Source organism: Lissotriton helveticus, chromosome 4_1 (genome assembly GCF_964261635.1).
Source record: "Lissotriton helveticus chromosome 4_1, aLisHel1.1, whole genome shotgun sequence".
Taxonomy (NCBI): Eukaryota; Metazoa; Chordata; class Amphibia; order Caudata; family Salamandridae; genus Lissotriton; species Lissotriton helveticus.
The window spans coordinates 1,540,155,575-1,540,178,122 of record NC_136063.1 but is presented as its reverse complement, the minus strand read 5'-3'; the positions used below and the strand labels follow the sequence as shown (position 1 = coordinate 1,540,178,122).

The 22,548-nt window shown below is 46.9% G+C and overlaps 1 protein-coding gene across 1 annotated transcript in view; it reads left to right on the top strand.

Moving 5' to 3' along the window:
* The first annotated feature begins 3,505 nt into the window (after window positions 1-3,505).
* LOC144829234 (small nuclear ribonucleoprotein Sm D1-like) overlaps window positions 3,506-22,548 on the top strand; it is a 58,318-nt gene continuing 39,275 nt past the window's right edge. The window contains exon 1 of the mRNA XM_078688166.1: window positions 3,506-3,670. Within this exon, the coding sequence (XP_078544292.1) occupies window positions 3,657-3,670 (14 nt within the window). The 5' untranslated portion in view covers window positions 3,506-3,656. The remainder of the gene's footprint in view (window positions 3,671-22,548) is intronic.

Genomic DNA, 22,548 nt, shown 5'->3' with positions numbered 1-22,548 from the left:
TCGGCGGTTGTCAGGGTGTCGTCGGTGTTGGTCGTGATGCGGATGGTGTTCCTGTGGACGATGGCGATGCCTCCTCCGGTGTGGTTGATGCGGTCCTTTCGGATGATCTTGTAGCCGTCTGGGATGGCGATGGCGGGCGCTGAAGAGGTGTTCATCCAGGTTTCCGTGAGGAAGGCGACGTCTGGTGACGTAGTGTCGAGCAGGTTCCAGAGCTCGACGGCGTGTCTGTGGACGGAGCGGGTGTTGAGCAGGATGCACTTCAGGTGGTTGCTGCTGTTGCTCGTCGAGGTCTTGAGCGCTGCTGGAGTGGTGCAGGTCCGTATGTAGGTGAACTTGCAGGCGTTGCAGCAGAAGGGTCCATGGTTGCGTCTCGGGGTGGCTCTGTAGCAGCCCGGGATTCGGCCGGCGTTGAGTGCGTAGAGTTCGGTGGCGTTGTAAGTCCGGCGGATGGGCTGGGGTCTGCGGGGGCCAGGGGTCCTGGCACTGGGCGCGGTCCAGGCGCGGACGGGCTTACCTTTGGCGCACCTTCGGCGCTCCCGCTGCGCGGTCGCTCCGGGGGCGTCATAAGAAGGGAGCCGGTAGGGAGGGTCTGCGGGGAGGCGGGAGCGGGCTGACCAATCGGCTGGCGGGGGGGCGGGGCCGCGGGCTGGCAGCGGCGGGAAAATGGATGTCGGGCTTGGCGGGCGGCCCTGCGGCGGCTGGGGCAGCGGCAGTATCAGCAGGTAGGCAGTGGCTTGGCGGGCGGCCCTGCGGCGGCTGGGGCAGCGGCAGTATCAGCAGGTAGGCAGTGGCTTGGCGGGCGGCCCTGCGGCGGCTGGGGCAGCGGCAGTATCAGCAGGTAGGCAGTGGCTTGGTGCGCGGCCCTGCGGCGGCTGGGGCAGCGGCAGTATCAGCAGGTAGGCAGTGGCTTGGTGGGCGGCCCTGCGGCGGCTGGGGCAGCGGCAGTATCAGCAGGTAGGCAGCGGGCAGCAGGTAGGCAGTGGGGGCACTGGTGGCCCTCGCGGGCAGTGGCGACTATTTAAATTGGCATGCACAACTGAAAGGGCATTCGAGGTAAACAAGAAGCGGGATGACTTTTCTTGGCAACGAGCAGTCAAATGAAATGTAGTAAAGCACAGACTCCGGGTAAGAAGGCGCACTGATTTAAACGCTCACTGCTGACATCTTTGGCGATTTGCGTTCTATGGGCTTCAATACGAGCAATGAAAATTGCATTCCTTTAGAAGTACGTTAACCGAAATCCCTTCACATTGAGTAATAGTAACATGTTGTTAAAGTACTTAACATCAGAAGTGCACAATGAAGCTCTACATAAAAACAAGCCATTGGTATCAATAGGCCAATTGCAGTTAGTTCTCTCCGGTTCATGTATTGTTAGAGCTGCCTGAAAAAATTTAAATTCAGTTGATATATGCAGTTAGTGCTAACAGATTTAAATAATAATTTTTTTTGTCTGTGTAAATTTTAATTTATCCAGTGAAGATTCATCATAAAATGTTTATCCGGCATGTAAAAACAACCATTAAAGAACAAGATAACACAGCAAAAGTTACAGTGCAAATATAAAACACATGCGTAACATTTCAATAACTTAAATTTAATTACCAAACATCAGTAGGACAAGATAAAAAACCTCCCATTAGCAGCAATGTATATCATTCGGTCAACAAAGCCTAGACCTCAATATGGCACGTAAAAAAAAGAGGTGATAGCATATAGTACATGGTAATTAGGGAGCAGCTTCAAATACATAAGAGCAGGAAGTACTTGGATAAAAGTCAAGGTGCTTAGCAGAAAAACAATAAAGTGCCTTCTTGGCACACTAAAATATTTGCAAAACATAACATGTAAAGTGTCCTGCGGGTACTGTCCTAATAGCAAGGTAACATGGAGCAAGAGTGAGCCCACCCACTCGGTGATGCCAAGAGATGGTTCAGCAAGTTATTGAACCTAGCCAAGACAAATCTTTCCCTCATATCATGTACCTGAGCAAGGTACGGCTCCATGTCATGTAAGGCCCAGTACTGTTTTCAAGAGCTTATGTCCCCTCGCTTGTTCTCTGTCCAACGATACGCGCTTAAAAAAAACAACAAGCATTGGCATAGCCAATAGGTCTCACCTTTGGGACATTATAAGTGTTTAGCCATGCAACAGTTGATGTTGAACCAAGGATATTGTGCAGCATAACTAAATACTTATAAAGTCCCAAAAGCGAGACCTATTGACTATGCCAATGCTTGTTTGCTTGAAGTGCTGAGCTGCGTGCAGCAGCACTGTGCGCCACTGAGCTGCTGCAGAGCTTCTCTGATAAATTCTGCCATTGTTGAGCAGTGCTGCTTAGGAGGATAGTAGGTAAGTGTCCTTCCATTTCAAGGTTTTCCAGTAGTTTTTAGAACTTCTTGTAGCTCAAAAGGGGGTTTGCTTGGTTTGCGTCGCACAAAAGTGGCACTCTAAGTGTCATGCATTTGGTTACTCATAAGTACACTTGAAAATGTCACACATAAGTAATCTGAAAACTTGGCAGCTATGATTATTCCTGGTGCTTTGCAGCAGTTTTAAGATCTTACAGTTTCTTGTTGCTCAAATGGGTGAAATTTCTGATATTAATATGCTTCCCTCGTCTTCATTGCTTGATTTTGCTCATGAGAAAGTGTCACTCATAGATGCTGAATGTCACTCATAATTCCACGGAAATTATGAAAATGTCACACAGAAGCAATCTGAAACCTTGTCAGCTAGATATCATGTTTTAATGTTATTAATATTGTAAGATGTTTAAATGATGTTAGATACTTCTATGATATGTTAGGTAGGGTTGCCACCTTTCCAGGAGAAAAATACCGACCTTTTGCCCATGCTTCAAGATTCCGTAAGGGTGGGGATGTGATACTTAAATAGTAATTTATATAAAACCCTCTGTATTTATGTCAAGCATGGCTTTTCAGTCACTGCTTATATATTTGACAATCATAGATTTAGGCAACTCTAGAAGACTTTTGAAAGTGTTTTCTATCTATATACGTTTGCTGTTTTAACTATTGATGAGGAGGAAAACATACATGCTTTGGACATGCTCCCATTGTTTAGCCAGTCTGAACAGTAAAATAACTGTCATGGCGGTAAAACATAAAAATCGTTTTCGTGACAACCCTAACCTCAAATAAATTTACGTATAAGTATTTAAAGAGCAGAAAACGACTAAAAAGTGGGGGTGGCGGGAGTGGATCACTACTTGTTCAGTTTGGTAAAAAAAATGCAGTATACGAATATATTAACAAAAAGTGAGGATTTAATTCAAGCACACAGTTAGGTTACTTGACATACGCATGAGAATACGATGAGTACGCGGCTCGCATAACATGCTCCAAGCTGGCTCCCCATTATTCTTCAACGGATCACACTTTCTTCTATTTCCATGGCGTAGTCAGGCAGTCTTTTTAAAAAAATAAAAAAAGTTACCCACAGACGTTCAACGTTGATTCGTCCTGCGAACGTCACTTCCGGTTTAAATACTTCCCACAATTCAACTATTCGTGCCGGGGAGGCTTGTGCTTTTGTGGCCTTAGCCCGTCCGTGCTCAATTTTTTTTGGTTCCGCTCGCTGGGCGTGAACTCTCTACGTATCGCGGCTATTTCTCCACCAATTTAGCTGTCAAAATGAAGCTCGTGAGGTAAGAAATCAAGGGTCGCGGACCTGATTTTGGTGGTTGTGCGTTTACATGAAGATGGTAGAGGATTGCATGTCTAAGTGATGGCGCTGGTCTCGGGGGAGGAGGCACAAAATGGCGGCAGAGAGCGCGCCAGTCTCATGCACTTTGAAACGCCAGCTTCTTGCGCGAAGGACAAAGAATGGATAGGCACACACGGAGGGAGCATCTTCACCTTGAGTCGCATGGGATATCCAGTGGATTGCTTATATTGGGCTTGTTCAAATGTATTATTCCTAATCTCTCTTGTCCCTTGTTCTTCATTGCTATTGTGGTGATCAGTAGGCTAGCTCATGCTGAGGTTGTCGGAAAGCGACTAGACTTTGTAAGTTGAAAGGTGGTGTATGCTGATGCATGTATTTCACAACAGGAAGGAATGATGGTGTCCTTGCAGTGCCGCCTATTACAAGTCGCTCACGTTCTATAGGGTTAACTGTAAGTAAGCGATGTATGTTTGCAGGCTGGTGAATACCATTACTAGAATCGGGGTGACTATATTTTATGGAATGTCGACTAATAGTGGCAACAAGATGCAAAATGTATGTCCGATCTCGGCCAAGCTGAACCGACGGCCTATTGTAAGCAAAGCTGTTCGAAAGAGTTGCTTTCACGAAGATTTGATATGACTGGACAAACAACCTGTTCTCAGGTGCTAATTGCATTCCATTCAAATTTCATGCGAGGCATTGAATCTGATACAACTGCATGGTACTTGATTGAAGTTGCCCCCCCCTTTTCTTGATTAACAAGGGTAGCATGCTTGCAAACTGGATGAACAAACCTTGGGCAGTTCTGCACAGATTAGATGGCCTCCTGCATTGCATGCTGCAAAAGTTGCACAGTAGAAGTTTGTCATTTGTATTTTTTTTTCTCTAGGAGATATAGGCTTCTTATTTTAGGTCTGACCTATGTCGCGCTTTAACGGTTAGCCAGTCCCTTGAAAGTGATGCATTACGGGCCTTTGGGTTAGTCACTGTTATCATTTGCATGGTTGAAGTATTCATTCTCGTTTTGTATCATTCACTGTGGGCTTTGTATTGCACTCCTTCAGGTGTTTCTTTGATTGGATGTGTTGCTTAATTAAGGTCGGGCCACAGGAATTCGGCAGTTGCACTCAGCTCATGGACTGAGACGCTCATTTATTTGCCTTTATGCTGCATCATGGACCAGCTCAACATGGGGCTAGGAAGGTTGTGTGTGTTTCACTTAAAGTCCCTGCTTTGTTTTTGCTTTTAACTTCTCCACTCCTGTGGTCTAATGCTCCAGTGAGCCCCTTGCATTTTCACAGCTCCTCTACTTGGGGTGACCAGGCGTCCCTGTTTTGCCAGGATGGTCCCAGTTTTTAACCAGCTGTCCCAGCACATTTCAAGAATGTAGCTCCTGTCCTGGTTCTTAAAGCGGGTCGACTCGAAACTGTGGGAGGTGTTTTTTTGTTTTATAAAGCAGGGATAGTTAGCAATTGTTTCAAGAACGCAATTTAACAGGCAAGCTACTGGGTTTAAAAGTTGCATTTTATGTATGTGGTTATTGCCTGTTATGTAATTCTCTGCTGATGATGAGCGCTCTCATCACTTGAGGTAAAATTGTAGTCCTTCTATTTTTGTGAAATGTCCCGGTTTTTGGCTTTAAAATTCTGGTCACTGTACCTCTACTTCCTCCTATCTCAGTGCTCCCTTGAGCGTTTCACAGCCTTCATTGAAACTGACCAGTAGGGCAACACGCATGTGCACCTCCTTTTTGCAATCTGGGGTATTTGGGCATTTCAGTGATGCAGTCACTTGTATGACTTCCTATGCAGTGCAGCTAGCGCCCATCCATGTGTAGGGCCAGCACAGTCTTAACAGGCCCTTCCTCAATTTGCATTACAGCTTTGCCCAATGCAAAGAAGGAACGCATCAATCAGGGCTTTGTAGAGCGCACTACTCGCCCATTAGGGTCTCAAGACGATCGGTAGGAGTGTATGTACAGCTCCATTTGGAGTCATTCGAAGAGCCAGGTCTTGGGGTCTTTCCTGAATTGGTGCAGTGTAGGGCTTCGCCCAAGGTGAAGGAAGAGTTTGTTCCAGGTCTTGGCTGCAATGTAGGGGGAAGGACCTTCCACGTGCTCTGTTCTTATAGAGGCGTGGGGCGGTGGCTAGGGAGAAGTTGGCTGAGCAGATGTTTATCTTGGGTCCCGAATGCAGTTGTTGAAGTATTGTGGTCCGATATTGTGGAGGTCCTTGTAGGCGTGCGTGAACAGCTTGAAAGTTATTACTTTTTTATTTCCAGTCAGTGGAGTCATTCACCGTACCTTCCTAAATTGAAGCAGACTGTCCTCCTTTCGCTGTGCGTGCAGTAACTGTCCAGCATTTGAAAAAATCCAATTATTTTATTATGATTTGGAGTTCCACATAAACCATATACAAACCACTTCAATTTACCAAATCAATCACCACTCAATACCAAACAGAAAAGACCTAAAACACCAGCGATTAGTTTTCATAAAATACAATAATCCTAGTTGTATTAAAATTACAGGGGTAGGATGTGATTGCAAAATCAATTTCAGTGTCCTTACAATTACAGGACTAACGAGCAGGGCAAAGCGAATTATACCATCAAATTCTTGGACTACTTTGGCTGTATATTATGTAGATGCTGAAAAGAAAAAAATGCATTTTATTCAACGAAGAGTAAAACACATAGTTTTAAAAGTTCTAAATTGCGGTACACCTTAAGTAGCAGCATACACAATGGCAAAGTGCAAATGCCCTAGCAAGATAACAAATTCAAGAATCCTTGACGTACTGATAATATTCAGGTTTACATGCAAAAAGCCTAACCGATCAAAAAAAAAAAATTCTGGCTAAATGGTAATCAATTGTACATGGCAGTATTCATAGCAGTATACGAGAAGATGCATAAGCGCCAAGGTTGCTGGGCACAGTGCATTCATTGTGATGGGACGCACTGACCTAGTCTAGAGCACCCAGTTACTGGCTCAGGTCACACAATTCCCTCCTGTAGATTGTTTGTCCAGCCCTACACTTGTTTTTATCTCCGCCTACCCTTAAAGGCTCTGTTCCTTTTTCCCCTTACTCATGTGCAGCTTTTGGTCTTCCAATCCTTTGAGCCTCCTTCGGGGATCTCTGCCCCCCCCCCCCCCCTCACACACACGCGCACTGCCCACCCTCCTGCACAGTCTTATTGCTCATTTGAGTTTCTTTGAGCATCAGTGGGGGGAGGTGGGGTGGGTGCGTTGCAGCACAGGTATAAGGTGCAGAAGGATTTGGGCGGAACCGGGTGGGATGACTTGAGAATTGTCTGCACATCTTTCTACATAAATAGAGGAACTAACCTGTCCATCAATTTCAAATCTATTTGATAATACGTTCATAAACAGTGAATCTTGTTTTTCTTATATGTACTTTTAGAGTCCCGCACTATTATGGTCATTATGCTCTTTAAAATCCAAGGCATGCAACAGTACTGGTAAACGCCAGGTGCGAAGCCATAATTAACCTGAAAGAGCAAATATGATCATTGGGTGGTAATAACTTAACCTCCGAGCCAAAGGTGGGATACTCCTCACATCTGTGTCCTTAATAGATTTAAAACTTTCCTTCATGTGAACTAGGACATTTATTTTAGTGTGTGCCAGGACTGGAGACAAGGGCTATGCTAGTAGAAAGCTTACACTCCTCCAGATAAGCCATGTAGATTACCGGCTTGAAGTAAAATGTTCTGAAAGTTCTATCTGAAGACAAGTGTGCTGCATTTCCAATATTTTCCAATTTGGCACCCAGCTTGAAATTTCTATCAGGGTCTCAGATCTCCAGTCAGCTGCTACATCTCCTTTATTGTGGTCACTTGATTGATCTTGGTTTGCCAGCTCACTAAATAGTAAACAGGTCACTAAGGCAGTTCCCAGTAGCACTTTCAAGATTGATTGATAAGATTGGACTGATCATACCGACTGTACTGATTGGCCCCTGAAGAATTTAGCAAAAATCAAACTTAAGAAAATGTTACCAAAGAATCGAAATTTGCCTAGCATAGTAACGGTAAGTTTCAATTCTATTAAGGACACGGAGGCGAGGATTATGCTTTTCTCTCTCCGCTGTTTATTAACAGAAAACACATAGCAGCCAGAAAAGCAAAACTTTGTAAAGGATATGCCATACCACTCAACACTGGGATAAACATATCTCAAAAAACATCAAACACATGGGATAAACTACAACTCCCATCAGTCCATAAACATAGTCCTTCCATAGTGTCCACTGCGCTAAGGTAGGGCATCCATCTTGTGATCCCCTCCTCTTTCTTCGCGCGAGTCACGCCAAATCAACCACGATCCTGTTTAGATTCGTTACCTGGAAGGAAAAAAGCAACAGCGTCAGCGCCGCAAACGTTCATAAGTGACTTGAACAAGGCAAGAAACAATAAATATGCCGACACGTTAGAAGCAAGTACTTTCAAGAATCTTTACTTACACCAATACGGGGAGGGATCTCCGCCGGAGAGTGGGTGGGATAATCCTCGCCTCCGTGTCCTTAATAGAATTGAAACTTACCGTTACTATGCTAGGCAAATTTCGATTCTATGTCGGGACCGGAGGCTTCAGATTATGCTTGTTTAAAGCTGACCGACCACCAAACTCGCAATATCCACCACTGGCTTGAAATAGAACCGTTTGAAAGTGGAATCCGAGGACCAATCTGCAGCACGCATTAAGTCCTCCAAACGCGCTCCCAAGGAGAAAGCTTTCGAGGCCATAGCACCTCTGGCCGAATGAGCTCCAAACTGCTTGGTATCAATGCCAGCCTCTTGCAATATCCACCGTACCCAACGGGCTATGGTGGGAGAGGATACCGCCTTATGCGGTTTTCGCAGTGCGATCAGGAGCTGCTGTTCGCCCGGAGGACGAAGTTCTAAAGTCATATCTTCGTATGCTTTTAGGCACTGGACCACTCATAGTTTGGGAACGTTCACGAAGGCCGGGTAAGATATAGATCTCGTTGCGGACTTCGTTCGACGACCCACCGTGAAGGTAACTCCATCCGGAGAGAACACTCTCGCTGAGATATCCAAAGCACGTACATCGGACACCCTCCGACACGACACCAGGCACAATAGCATGGCCAATTTTGCCGATAGTTCTTTCAGAGAAAGATATCTATTCTGTTGCCAAGAAAGGAAAAGGTTCAGGACCAAATTAACGTCCCAAAGGACAGAATACCTTGGCTCCGGGGGCAAATCAAGACGTACCCCCCGAAGGAGCCTGCACACCAGGGGATGTTCCCCAACCGGGGCACCGTCTATCTGTTCATGTGCCGCCGAAATCGCCGAGCGAACGGCATTAATCGTTCGATAGGCCAAACCACTAGTCGCTAGTTCCGCCAGGAAATTCAGTACGTGAACGACTCCTGCGACCAGGGGATCCAGGTCCCGTCGAAGACACCAACGCACCCACCTGGACCACGCTGATCTATATCTCTTCGTGGTACTGCTGGCCCATGCTTTAGACAAAAAGGAGTCAGCTGCTCCCGAAAGGCCAGGGAGCGACCAGCGTCTCCGGAAAGCCTCCATGCCATGAGGCGGAGAGAACCCTGCACTATCAGGTGATGCGGGTCCCCGTCTGGATTGAGGAGAAGATGAGGGAGCCGGAGGAGTAGGATTGGAAAATCCCAAGAAAGTTCCAGAAGAACCGGAAACCAAACTTGCGACCTCCACCACGGCGTCACCATCACCACCTCCGCCTGCTGGCGGTGAAGAAGGGCCGCCGACCTCATTATCATTGAAAAAGGTGGAAAAGCATACGGGCGCTCCTGACTCCAGTCTTGAAGGAACGCATCCGTGGCCTCCGCTAGAGGATCCGGCCTCCAGCTGAAAAACCTTGGTAACTGGAAGTCGAGACGGGACGCAAACAGGTCCACCGAGAACGGGCCCCAAATGGTCTGTAGCCAATGGAACACCTGTGTGTCCAACTTCCAGAGACTCGAGTCCCGCAGGTACCTCGAGTGCCAGTCCGCCACCTGGTTTGCCCGACCCGGTAGGTACTCTGCTGTCACCGAGACCTGGTGGGCTAGGCAGTAGTCCCAAAAATCCTTTGCTAAATTCGCCAAGGCTTTGGACCGAGGGCCTCCCAGGTGATTGACATAGCGCACCGCTGAGATGTTGTCCATCCGTAGAAGGACGCACGATGACGCTGAATCCTTGGTCCAGCAACGGACCGCGAAAGAACCTGCGAGGAGCTCCAGACAATTGATATGGAGACGCTGCTCCTCTGACGACCAGCCTCCGCCTGTGGAGAAATCGCCGCAACGGGCGCCCCAACCAGATCTGCTGGCGTCCGACTCTATTACTAGATCCGGAACCGACCCGAAAATCGCCCGGCCGTTCCAGGCCTCCATGTGGGAGAGCCACCAGGACATCTCCTCCTTTACCTCTTCGGACAATGGGACCAACTGTTCGTAAGATAGACCTTTCCGAAGGTGGTACGCCTTGAGGCGCTGAAGGGCCCGATAATGAAGCGGACCCGGAAAGATCGCCTGGATGGAGGACGAGAGGAGGCCCACCACCCTGGCGATCTGACGCAGGGACGTGCGCTCCTTGGCGATCGTCTGCCAGAGTTCGTGCCTGATCTTGGCCATCTTCCGTGATGGCAGACTGAGGGAGGCCTGCACCGAGTCCACTAGGAACCCCAGGAACACCATTCTCTGGGAAGGCGTCAAGACAGACTTGTCCTTGTTGACGATGAAACCCAGACCCTGCAATAACGTTATCGTTTGGTTGAGCTGAAGAATCAGCTTGCTGGGACATTGCGCCATTAAAAGGATGTCGTCTAGATAGACGATCATTCGGATGCCCTGACTCCGAAGGACCTCCACCGCTGGATGTAACAATTTGGTGAAACACCACGGGGCCGAGGAGAGCCCGAAAGGAAGGGCTGTGAACTCGTAAACCTGGTCCCGCCAGAGGAACTGCAGGAACCGACGGTGAGGCGGGTGGATGGGCACTACCAAGTAAGCGTCCTTCAGGTCCAAACGGACCATCCAGTCGTTCGCCCGTAGGACGTCCCTGAGAAGATGGATCCCCTCCATCTTGAAATGGTTGTAAACCAACCAACCGTTGAACTCTCGGAGATTTATCACCGGTCTCTTGCCGCCATCCGTCTTTTCCACCAGGAAGATGTTGCTGCGGAAACCTGAAGGATGCCGTGTTGAACGACAGATGGCGCCTTTCTGGCACAGCGCCAAGACCTCCTCGTCGATCAACCGGGCATCCCCTTGGGGAAAAAAGAATGGGCCGTGGATCCCTTAATTGAATCGGGTGATCGTAAAATTCTATGTGAAACCCACGCACTGTCTGAAGAACCCACGCGTCCTTCGTAAGTGCTGACCAGGCCTCCTGGAAGCAGGCCAGTCTCCCCCCAATCTGGACCTGGTCCGCCGGGATTACACTCACCGTGAGAATTGTTGTTGTTTGCGTCATTCCTGAAGCCGCCGCGGCCTCCTCTGAAGCGTTGACCCCTGGAGGGGTAGAAGTTAGTGTAATTAGCTGAGGAGTTGTATTGACCTCTGCCGGAGCCTTGACCCTTATTCGGTTGGTTCTGTCCACCACGGCCGGACGTGAGGCCCCTTCCACGGCCGGCCCCCCGGGAAAAACGCTGGTTAAACACCCTTTTTATGGTGGACTGTGCTCTGTCTAGGGATGAAAAGGTGGAGACAAATTTCCCCAGTTCTTTTATGAATGGATCTCCAAATAGGCCGCCCTGCGCTACTGCTCCCGCCTCTGACGAGGCTAGGTCTCCCAATTTAGGATCTAACTTAATGAGCAGCGAGCGTCTACGCTCTGTTGAAAGGGCGCAATTAGCGTTGCCCAAAAATATCACTGCCCTCTGAGCCCAATTAGAGAGAACTTCCGGTGAAATGGTGGAACCGGAAACTTTGGCCTCCTCCGCCATGTCTAGGATCTTCGTTAAGGGGCCTATTGTATCTAAAAGCTTGTCTTGGCATGACCGCCAGGAACGGTCAATGCCTTTTCGCGGGTCTTTAACAAACTTTGCCATAAAAGTAGCCATTTTCCCGTCTAACTCAGGGGTCAGGGCCACTTTTCCCTCCAGTGTAGGCCGCGGACACTCTCCCCTGAGGCAACTACGTGCCTCCTTCTCCAGTGGCTTGCGCAGACGTCCCGCCACGAACTTCGCGACTTTGTCGCCCGGTGCCCAGGCTGCCGACCTCGGATGGATAATATCGTCCGGGTCAAGCATACCTGAGGCGTCATGAGGCAACTCCGCCGCTGATCCGGACGGGCGCCACGAGCGCACTGAATCTTCGTCGTCATCCGTGTCCGCCGGGGAGAGCCCTCCCGGGGAGGAAGGGGCTGTCGCGGTCGACCCCGAAGGGCCCGGGGCTGGGAGCGACGCAGGGGTGTCAGGCTCCGTTGCCTTAGCCAGGAACGCATCCCGGAGGCGTTCAAAGGCGTCCTTATCCACCCCTTGCGACCCCCCGGAGCCACTATCCCTGCATACCTTCTTGGGGGCAGGTGGTTTAATCTCAGAAGTGGCAGGGGCAGAACCCTGGGTACCCGGTGCCGTAGAGGCCAATTTAGTGCACTCCTCCACAATGCGGGCCGAGAGTCTATCCTCCATAGGCCCCACGATCTCCTGCACACACCTATAGATGGACTGATCTACAGCTTCATAAAATTCGTCATCCCCCAAGTATTGGTGGGTTTCCTCCTCCACATAATATCCCTCTGCCATGACTAAGTCCTTTAGGGCGGGGGAAGGAGGGTTAGACTGGCCCAGGCACCAGCATTGTGGGCTAACCAGAGGTTAGCAAAGGCTTTGAATATCTGGCACACCAGACAGCAAGAGGCAGCACTCCTCGTAACGCGCTGACCCTCTTAATCAAGACCGGGTCTCAAGCCGCCCCCCAGCGCGCTCATAGAACAATATGCAAATCACGCCGAGTAAAATCGGCAAGTGCTGAACTAAATACCGCCCGTAGGCGTCAGCGCGGTAAACCGCAAGTACAGACCCACAAACGGGCGTCAAGATGCTGGGGTAGTACAACCCTGGTCGGGCGTCACGGTGGGGCAGCAGTCGAAGGCTCTGGCGCGATCGCTCTCCTCAGCGCGGCTCCCGATGAAGGGAAAGACGCGCTGAGGAGAACGAGACGCGGCAGCGCCCTCTAGCGGCAAGCGAAACGAGCCGCAATTCCGGGGACAGTCGCGTCAGGGGCGAAACGTCCCCGCGACAAAGGCAATAAACACGGGCTCTGTAAGGGAAAACAAAACGTTTTAAAACCCCCACAACAAGAGCCCACACAATCGTATTAACACACGCAGTACCAAAACCCCCAAACGCTCTCACCACACCCAAAAACGAGGGAGAGAACAGGGAAGGCACTTAACTGGCTGCGCAGCAGCGAAGAAAGAGGAGGGGATCACAAGATGGATGCCCTACCTTAGCGCAGTGGACACTATGGAAGGACTATGTTTATGGACTGATGGGAGTTGTAGTTTATCCCATGTGTTTGATGTTTTTTGAGATATGTTTATCCCAGTGTTGAGTGGTATGGCATATCCTTTACAAAGTTTTGCTTTTGTGGCTGCTATGTGTTTTCTGTTAATAAACAGCGGAGAGAGAAAAGCATAATCTGAAGCCTCCGGTCCTGACATAGAATTTGCAACCCCAGTGGTGTTAAAAACGTCTCCACACTGCCCGGCTTGCAGGAAAGGATGGATGGGTCAAACACGGATGTCCTGCAGGCTGCTCAGGGGCAGTAAATTCAAATAGCCTTGTTGGGCTCCTGCTCTGAAAATGTTGAATTGGTGGAAATGGTTGAGCCAAGTGATATTCTTGAATTTGTTGAACCCATGGCTCCTACTGAGAAGACCGTGTGGGATGGAGAAGATTTCATGTTGAGGGAGTCTCCAAGACTAGAGAAAAGAGCAAGGTGGGTATTGGAAGAGACTCCCGAAAAGATCAAATTATCAATACCCACTATGTCAATCTTGCTTCGTAACTTAGTGAGAGAACGTTTCAAAGCCATAGTTACTGCATCTTTTGAAAAGGCCTATTACAATCTTGAACAGTGCGAACATACATTTTCACCCTAATAAGTCTTAAATGTCAGCATAGTACAGACTTTGTCAGCAGAGGTTGTTGCATTTGTTCCTCCTGAAAAGATTTTTGCAGGCTGGGAACTTGTTACAGCTACTCCCCAATCCTCTGCAGTAATGAATTGGATTTGTGATCAGTCACACCTAATATTGCTGAAGTAGCAGCAAATACAGTTAATGTGGATTCCGATTCTTATTTTAATCCCTATTCTTTGTCTGGGGGGGGGGGGGGGGGCAGGATATCAAAACGTCAGACTGTATAGTAAGGGTGTGGGCTGCCAGGGTCTCTGGTAAGGTTGAGGTACTGGAGTTTTACCAGATGAAGGGTTGGGGAAGGAAAATCTTCTTCTTTTTTTTCAAACACCAATTTAAACTCTAATTTTAATCTCGTGTAGGTGATGTTAATTTATCCCAGTTCAAAAAAGTCTCCTCTGACCCTTTGTTATAAATCTACTTACTCTGATGCAGACTATTTTCTAGAGAATGTTAAAAGTACTTGTTTCCGCAAATTCACAAGGATAAGCGGATTAAGCTCAAATTTGAAAGAAACCTTTATAACTAAGGATGAGCGTAAAATTGGGTGGTATGGTTGCAGTGATTGGGTCGGCCCAACTGAACACCTTTTATACCCTGCTGTCCCAGTTTAATCTCTAAGCACAGTAAACGTAATGGCAAAAAAGTTCTTTCAAGATTATCTAGTTCAAAGATCATTAAGGAAAAGGGTTACCCTGCCCACTTGGGGAAGAGGCAGAGAACAAACCTGGTTCTCTAAGAAATAAGTTGTACAGCTTGGGAAAAAGGAAGGAGCTCAGTCTAATCTGACCCGCATGGTGGAAAGGCAAGGTGTCACTCCCAAAATAAGGAAAACTTCTGTGAAGCTTAGGCAGGCAAAATCGAAAATTAAATACTCCTCAAAGAGGAGTCTCTTCTCAGCGCTACAACAGGGGGACAAGGTAACCATTTGCCTAGAGGTTAGGAGGAAGAGCTCACCAAGATATTGTATTTTTAAAAAAAATATATTTTTATGATAATAACACAAGAGGAGAAATATACATATCGGGTGTCATGAAACTAAACACAGCACAGCTGTGGACGGGCAAATGAAGTACAGAAACACCATACAGTCACGAGCAGCAGAAAAATCAATATCCATGAAAGCTGATTCGTAGCAGTTAAATACCAATGACCGCAGGCATCCCCCCCACACCATCCACCCACCGGAACTACAGGATATACGAAGCATACATGTGACACCCAGATATGATGGCGACAAAACAGGAGAATACGCCACAGCTCTTGTGAAGAGGGGGAAAAGGGAATAGAATGGTCATAGAAAATAACAAACAAGAAAAAAAACAAAAAAAACACCCTACATCCCTGCAGATGGCTACGACCTAACCCCACTAGCAGTGTGCCTGTCGCCCCCCCAAACTACACCCCAAGGAAGGGGAAAAGGTGGAGGAGAATGTTACAATAACCATACGAGCTCCCAGACTCCCATCCCCCCGCCAAAGGCAGACACCCCCTATCGTAAGAATAGCAAGTCATAGCAATCAAGAGACAGGCTGTAGGGGAGCCGCAAACAGAAAAAAGAGAGGAACATCCCGTCCAACCCCCGGCACCACAGAAATAGCAAACCCCGTCTCAGGCACATCAGAAAGACAGCAATCAGAATAATCAGATGCACAACTGGCCCCGCTCCCAGATACAATCCAATGATTGAAGGTGGGTGACCCAATATACCCTTGCGAGATTGGGATAATGTTGTCATGTAAAAGTGCTGACAAGGGAATTTGTTCAACAGGTGATTAACAGGAGGTTGATCTCTCAAGTATAATTGCACTATTTGATCAACAAAAATGAATCTTTACCTGTCAATATTATATTTTTTTCCGTTCATAAATTGGAATACAGTAATTCAAATACTACAAACGAAAGGCTAAACGGATTTTAGAGTTTTGACAAATTCTCTTTATGTAAATTTGTTAAAAAAGGGTACTGTTACAAAGAAATCAAATTATATCAAACAAATGGACAAGAAAAAATTAATTGTTCTACACTTCCACTTGTGTTACAGTCCACTCTTGAGACAGTAGATAACAATGAATCTCAAATGATATAAGGTGATGATTCAAATGTAAAAAATTATTCAAATTAAAAGAGATGGACAAGAAAGTCGACGTTTCGGCCTTGTAGTCGTTAAATCCTTAAGGCCATCCTCAGGACAATTCAATCTTTACAGAGTAGAGACCCCCTGTCATTCATGAATATCCACACAGTATTCGAGGATTTAGATGAAGCGATTTTTTCAAAAATTTTTCCTTCTTATTATGGATCTAAACATGAAGGTAGTGGGGCCAACGTATTGTGTCTGCGTCTCCACACCGTATTTGTTCGGATATTTGTCTCACTCGAATCAAAGGTTCGTCACTGTCGATGCGTAGTCTCGCGAGAAAAAAATCGTTTTTTCTCGCGACAGGGGGTCTCTACTCTGTAAAGATTGAATTGTCCTGAGGATGGCCTTAAGGATTTAACGACTACAAGGCCGAAACGTCGACTTTCTTGTCCATCTCTTTTAATTTGAATAATTTTTTACATTTGAATCATCACCTTATATCATTTGAGATTCATTATCTGTCTCAAGAGTGGACTGTAACACAAGTGGAAGTGTAGAACAATTAATTTTTTCTTGTCCATTTGTTTCTGATATAATTTGATTTCTTTGTAACAGTACCCTTTTTTAACAAATTTACATAAAGAGAATTTGTCAAAACTCTAAAATCCGTGTAGCCTTTCGTTTGTAGTATTTGAATTACTGTATTCCAATTTATGAAAGGAAAAAAATATAATATTGACAGGTAAAGATTCATTTTTGTTGATCAAATAGTGCAATTATACTTGAGAGATCAACCTCCTGTTAATCACCTGTTGAACAAATTCCCTTGTCAGCCCAGATACAATCCAGCAAAAACAAAGGGAACATTGGATCGATGCCCAATCAAGTTCAGCCCAAACCCTCGCGATCCATCACGTAGACCCCTTCCAGCACAAACAGGTCGCCACGTTGGTTACATCCATTCGAACCGCCATCACACCAAGAATATCCGAGAATAGTGTCAAAGTCAATTCGAAAGGAGGAAAGGCAGGATAAACGTTCAAAAGTCAGAGCAAGTCCACTGCCCACCAGCGATAAAGCATCAAAGTGGTGTTGAGCGCTCACCGAAAGAGGCGAAGGTGTGATTCGGTAGTCGTAGGAGAAGGCACACTGTCTCATAAAGGTAGCCACATCCATCTCGGGCGGTGTCGATATAGAGCCAAACACGCATCCAGTCTTTTCGGCTTCGATCGCCGCCATCTTAGGGTTGCGGGAAGTTTCAAAACCAACATTCCGCACGGGGTCCCCGGTGTCGTTCAAGACGTTATCCGCGGGTGGAGTGTCTCGGCTTTCCAGCATCAAAGGGTCGGAGTCCGGTCTCAGGCTGATATGGTCAACAGTCACGACCATCCCCTGGAAGGTGGCGGTGAATCGTTTGTGGAGCTCCAAAATGGCGGCCATTAAAGTGCGTAGCGACGGTGAAGTGTCAGCCCGCTCCATCGCCCCTCAATGAGTGACCGGGCGGGTATCAAAACCCCAGAGGTCGACTTCTCCGGGGCACAGGGCAGAAGCAATGTAGAAATCACTCGCCGCCCACGAGGAACAGAGAACCACCGGGAGCTCAACGGGGCCTCCGGGCAGGGGATCCCCGAACAAATAGTCTGTACAAACAGGCCACCATAGGTGCAGGGCAGAGCTGTTGCCGGAGCACCGTCCAATAGGGAGAAGAAAAAGGGCCACTTCGGGAGACCGGCTCCACCCACTTCTACAGCCGATGTTGTTCGACTCCCACCCGGCCAAGTTGAAACTCGAGGCCCCGGCGTCAGATCTGGGTTAGGCCGAGAATGGCGCACGGTGTATCTTCGCCGTCCGTGCCGCTAGAATCTTCGGGGTTGCACCTTTCAGATCAGGCGCAGTTCACCTGCACAGGAGTCCGGCGGGAAATCAGAATGAGAGTCAGGATTTATGAGCCTCTGGCGGAGGTCGGCGGAGCTGGGAGCTTATGCGGCCATCTTGGTTACGAGCGTAGCTCCTCCTCAAAGATATTGTATTTTAATCCTCCAACTACATCAACACGCATTTACAATGCAATGGTCTCGGCAGCTTTAAAGGTAGAGCTATTGGCATTGCTCATGATTTTCTTTTTTTAAATCATAAATAAATGGCATTGTCTTTTACATTGCCAATAGCTTCATCGCTTGCATATGCGAGACCTATTGCATTAGCACCCACACACAGAGTAAGTAGTAGAGTGAGAAGTTGATAGTGAGTAGGAGAGTTATTAGTAAAGAGTATTAGAGAGCGCATCAGAGCTGTATGAATAATAGCTGTGAGCCCCTGCCTGAGGTGCATCATTAGAGCTGTGTGAATAATAACAGCTGTGAGCCAATTATCACATATTCCATTTTTAACGTGTACTGTCTCTAAACACATACCAGCGCATGTTGTCTCAGTTATGATTGTCATTTGCATTTCAAAATGTAAAATTCACGATTTGGTGACTACGCTCTTTAACGGGAAGCCCTGTGCTCCTTTTCACTAGAAAGAGTGCTGCAGAATGGCGGCGACAACAGAGGGGAGGGAGGGAATTCCGCTTCTCTTAAGTCTGCCGGGATCCCTCTGTCCTCCCCATGAACCCCTGCGCCTGTGAGCTATATAGCAATGTCTTTGTGAATTGTACCGTAAGCACTTAACTGTAACGTGGTATTTTCAGCCAGTGGATGTTAGTTTGGCTGCTGGCAAACCACAGTGCTGTATTGATGCTCCGGTCGAGGTGTAACTATCGATAGTTAAGTGGAACACATGAGTAACAACTTCCCGAAAGAGCAGCATTAACGCGCTAAGGAAAGGCAGCGGTAATGCGGGGGGTTTGTGGCACTATAAACCATCCCTTTTAAAAGTTGGATTAATGATGCGGCGCAAATAGGGTTGAAATACCCGCTACAGGCCAATATATGCATTTTACTTTTTATGATCATGCGTAGTGGCGTTAATAACTTGTCGTAAGCCAACATTAATACGGTGGCTTCATTACTTATGACCTAGGTGCGGGTAGTACAAATATCCTGGATTAGGCAGTTTTAACAATACTCTAATGCAGCAGGGCAGTATCAATAAGTAAGTGTGAGGCAGTACTCTGTGTGTGTGTGTGTGTGTGTGTGTGGCATAGTAACACACGGCATAAGGCAGCAGTAGTAACCCTAAGGAAGAGCCCAGGGTCCTTCACAGCTGCACACAACCCCTTGTTGTGCTGATTGGAGTTTCCTTCCCCCTCTGTCTGTGCAGCATAGGCCGCGATGCCCTGTCCTCTCCTCCCCCGTGTGTATGTGTCTGCGCTCCTGGGCCGCTCAGCATGCCGGGACTTGTAGTGCGATTGTGGATCTTGCAGTTTTCCGCCTTCGGCCAGCTGGTGGCGCTGAACTACATTTCCCGATAGCGTTACGGGGTGCCTCTTGTACTCTCTCGGCTGCTTCGCTGCTGTTTCCCAGTGTCTCTGCAAAGCTCCTCTGGCAGTGGCGCGAGGAGCGCGCCGAGCAAGAGCGGACAGGGCACCATCATGGCAGAGGAAGATTCCGACACGTGCTTTAGGTCGCACGCGTGAGCTGTCTACGTTACAAGCTCACGCGCGACCCAATCCGAAAGTGCGCGTGTCTGAAACCGCCTCTGCCATTGACCATGCTGGGCGCGTGGTCAGCTCTTGTCTCCACTCGTTGTCTGCTGAGCCGCCGACTATAGTTCTCTGGCGAACGCGCTTCTAACAGAGACCCAAAAAGGAAGTCAAACATGCACCCCTTAAACCACTTTAGACTCCTAACTTAAAGCAAGTTCTTGCACGTCATGGGCTGATTTTAGGTTGCTTCCCCAGGTGTAATTGGTGGTTGGCATGTTCAATATGATCATATGAGTTTCTAAGAAACTGCTTATTGGTGTGCTCAAAATTTTTATATACCCCAAACTATAAAGTTTGAACACATCAAGCTTTTCCAGTTCTTCAATCTGCAATGCTGTTTCCCATCAGTCCTGTTTAGGTGCAGGTGATACTAATTTAAGGATGTCTCTTTCTAATTGATTACCTCAGAGCATATGAATTGCTAGAAGATTCCTATGGTTACCCAACACTACAGTAATTGGATATGGCAGAAGTAACCAGGTTTTGAACACTGGGGTTCACGGTTCGATACCGTATGTCTGGTTAGAACCTTGTGACTGTGCAATAGCTCGCTTAGTCTTCATGACGGCACAATCGCTGGGACACCTCGCCTGATGTAGCTGTGCACTTTGCAAGTGCTATTATTTAAAAGTTCTAATATGTATTTAGTCTTCTTGAGCAGTTTAGATCCATTTGAGGATTTTAAGGTGAAGGATTTAGGGCTAAGCAAACATTGGTTATGGAGTCAGTACTTTCTGGCTGGCATTTTAGACATGACAGAGTGTTTCTGTCTTGAAGTGCTCTATAACCATTTGTTAAGGGTGAATATCACAGACCAAAACCGTACAGAACTTTCAAAGATTACAATGGATTTTATAACCTGATGAGTGCTTAAACCATTAAGTGGCATGAGTCATTGATCCAACAAGCACTAGTACATCTGCAAGATAATGGCAGGTTTTAAGCACAAGGGATTGGGCAAAAAAAATCCCAGAGTGGGTGGTTGGAGGAAGAATTAACAGAAGCCTGAAGTGCTGTGAATACATTATTAACTCGACACAAGGATGTCCTTGTTTTAGTGGGTGCAGAGTCTTGCTTGAGTGTATAGACAATTACTGGACAATAAAAAAACAATTATCTCCGTTGGGATGGTATGATGGAGGCTATATCTGAAAATAATTCCAAACGCTTCTGGCGTTTGGCAAATAGTTAAATGGTGTGCTCTGTCCAATTTGGAAGCCCAAGAGACTGAAATGCATTGGACAGAATTTATTTCAGTTTGATCACTGATTGGCCTACTCAGATGGATTGAGTTATGGACCCTTTGTTGGAAAATCAACTAACGTCCCAAGGGGTCGAAATGGTCTTGTAAATAAAAACAAAAAAGAATCTTGCAAACTGCCCATTACTTAGCGTTTGGCTTTATAGTCCCTCATTTCCTTACTTTCTGTTGGTCATTGCATGCAATGTTCCCGTTGGTTACCGATCTATCTACGTGTTTTGGTGCTTTCTCTTGAGCGTGGGCCTTTTTGAGTGTTTATCCATTGCTTTCAGTGCTGGGGCTACTTGTTTCTTTGTAAACACTTTCTGCTATGCGTATTTTTCGTAGATGTGCTTCACCCGGTTGTCTCTTTTCTATTCTGTACTTTGTCTTTTGTGGATTAGGGAATTGGTAAAGCCAATTCTTAAGAAGGGCTCATTCTTACCCTGCAAATTGTAGACTCTGAGCCCTCCTGGACATCCTCCAAGATCTGTGCCCAAACCCTTTTGATACAATTTGAGTAATGGACATTAAGAACAGGAATTTTCATAACTGATCACGAGGTTCTCATACGAAACAGATAATTGCTTTGTCCTATGACGTGGCTAAAAACAGACTTTGAGATCATTTATGTCGTATTTAAAAACATCCCTGCAGTAGGATGAGTATAAATATCTTGGACATCTGCCTGCAAATTGAGGGGTCCTAGTGATATAAACTACAAACACACTGCAGCCGTTTGACAGATGTTTTAGAGGTTATACATTCAAACCTCTTAGGTTACAGTGGGCAAACTTCTTCCCCAGGCACTTTATGCTCTGAATTATTAGCTCTTGATCTACTTGTGGATTGATCATTTTTAGAGAATCACAGCTTAAAGACCGTTATGGATCTACCCAACAGCATGATGAATTAGGCAGGAATTGTTTTGACTCCTGATCTCTGCAGGCAAGCCCATCAGCCTTGATTTTTCGATGCTGTACTATCCGTTCAAGCAGTGAGGGAGAACAATTCCACTGTTACGCTGAAGAATCTATTGACCTGTAAAAACATTGAATTTCATTCATTAATTCAAAACTAGGTTTAGACATTTGAATGGCCATAGTCTGCTGTCTAAAAAAAAAAAGCCTCCAAGGCGAATTTTGCAATTCTAGATAGTGTATATCTATAGAGGCTATCAATAGCACTGATGGCAGCAAATCTTGGAGAAGCTGGGACCTGTATGCATGTATGTCCTTCCCAGTTGGGAGCATTGCTATCTAAAGAAAATACGTTTGCTTACAATCCTTGTGTTGGGCGCTTACCTACAAGGGCAACCAGCATTGGCATAGCTAAAAGGTCTCGCCTTTAGGACCATATAAGTGTTTAGCCCTGCAACAGTTGATGTTGTTGCACCAAGGATATTGTGCTGCATAACTAAATACTTATAAGGTCCCGAAAGCGAGAATTATAGGCTCTGCCCCATGCTGCAATTCAACATAATCTGTCATCGTCAGATTCAGAATGAGAGGCATTGAGGCTGAAAGTGAGAGAGTGGAGTAAACCCAAGTGCAGCTGAGAGTAAGTGATTGTAGTGAATGAGACAGAGTGGAAATGGGTGATAAAGACTGAGTGCAAGCAAGTGTGCAAGAACCCCTAGAATAAGTTGGGCTTGTTCACTGGAATTCAATTCAAGGACCATGCCCCAACACGTATCTCCAAACCCCCCCCCCCCCCCACCCATAT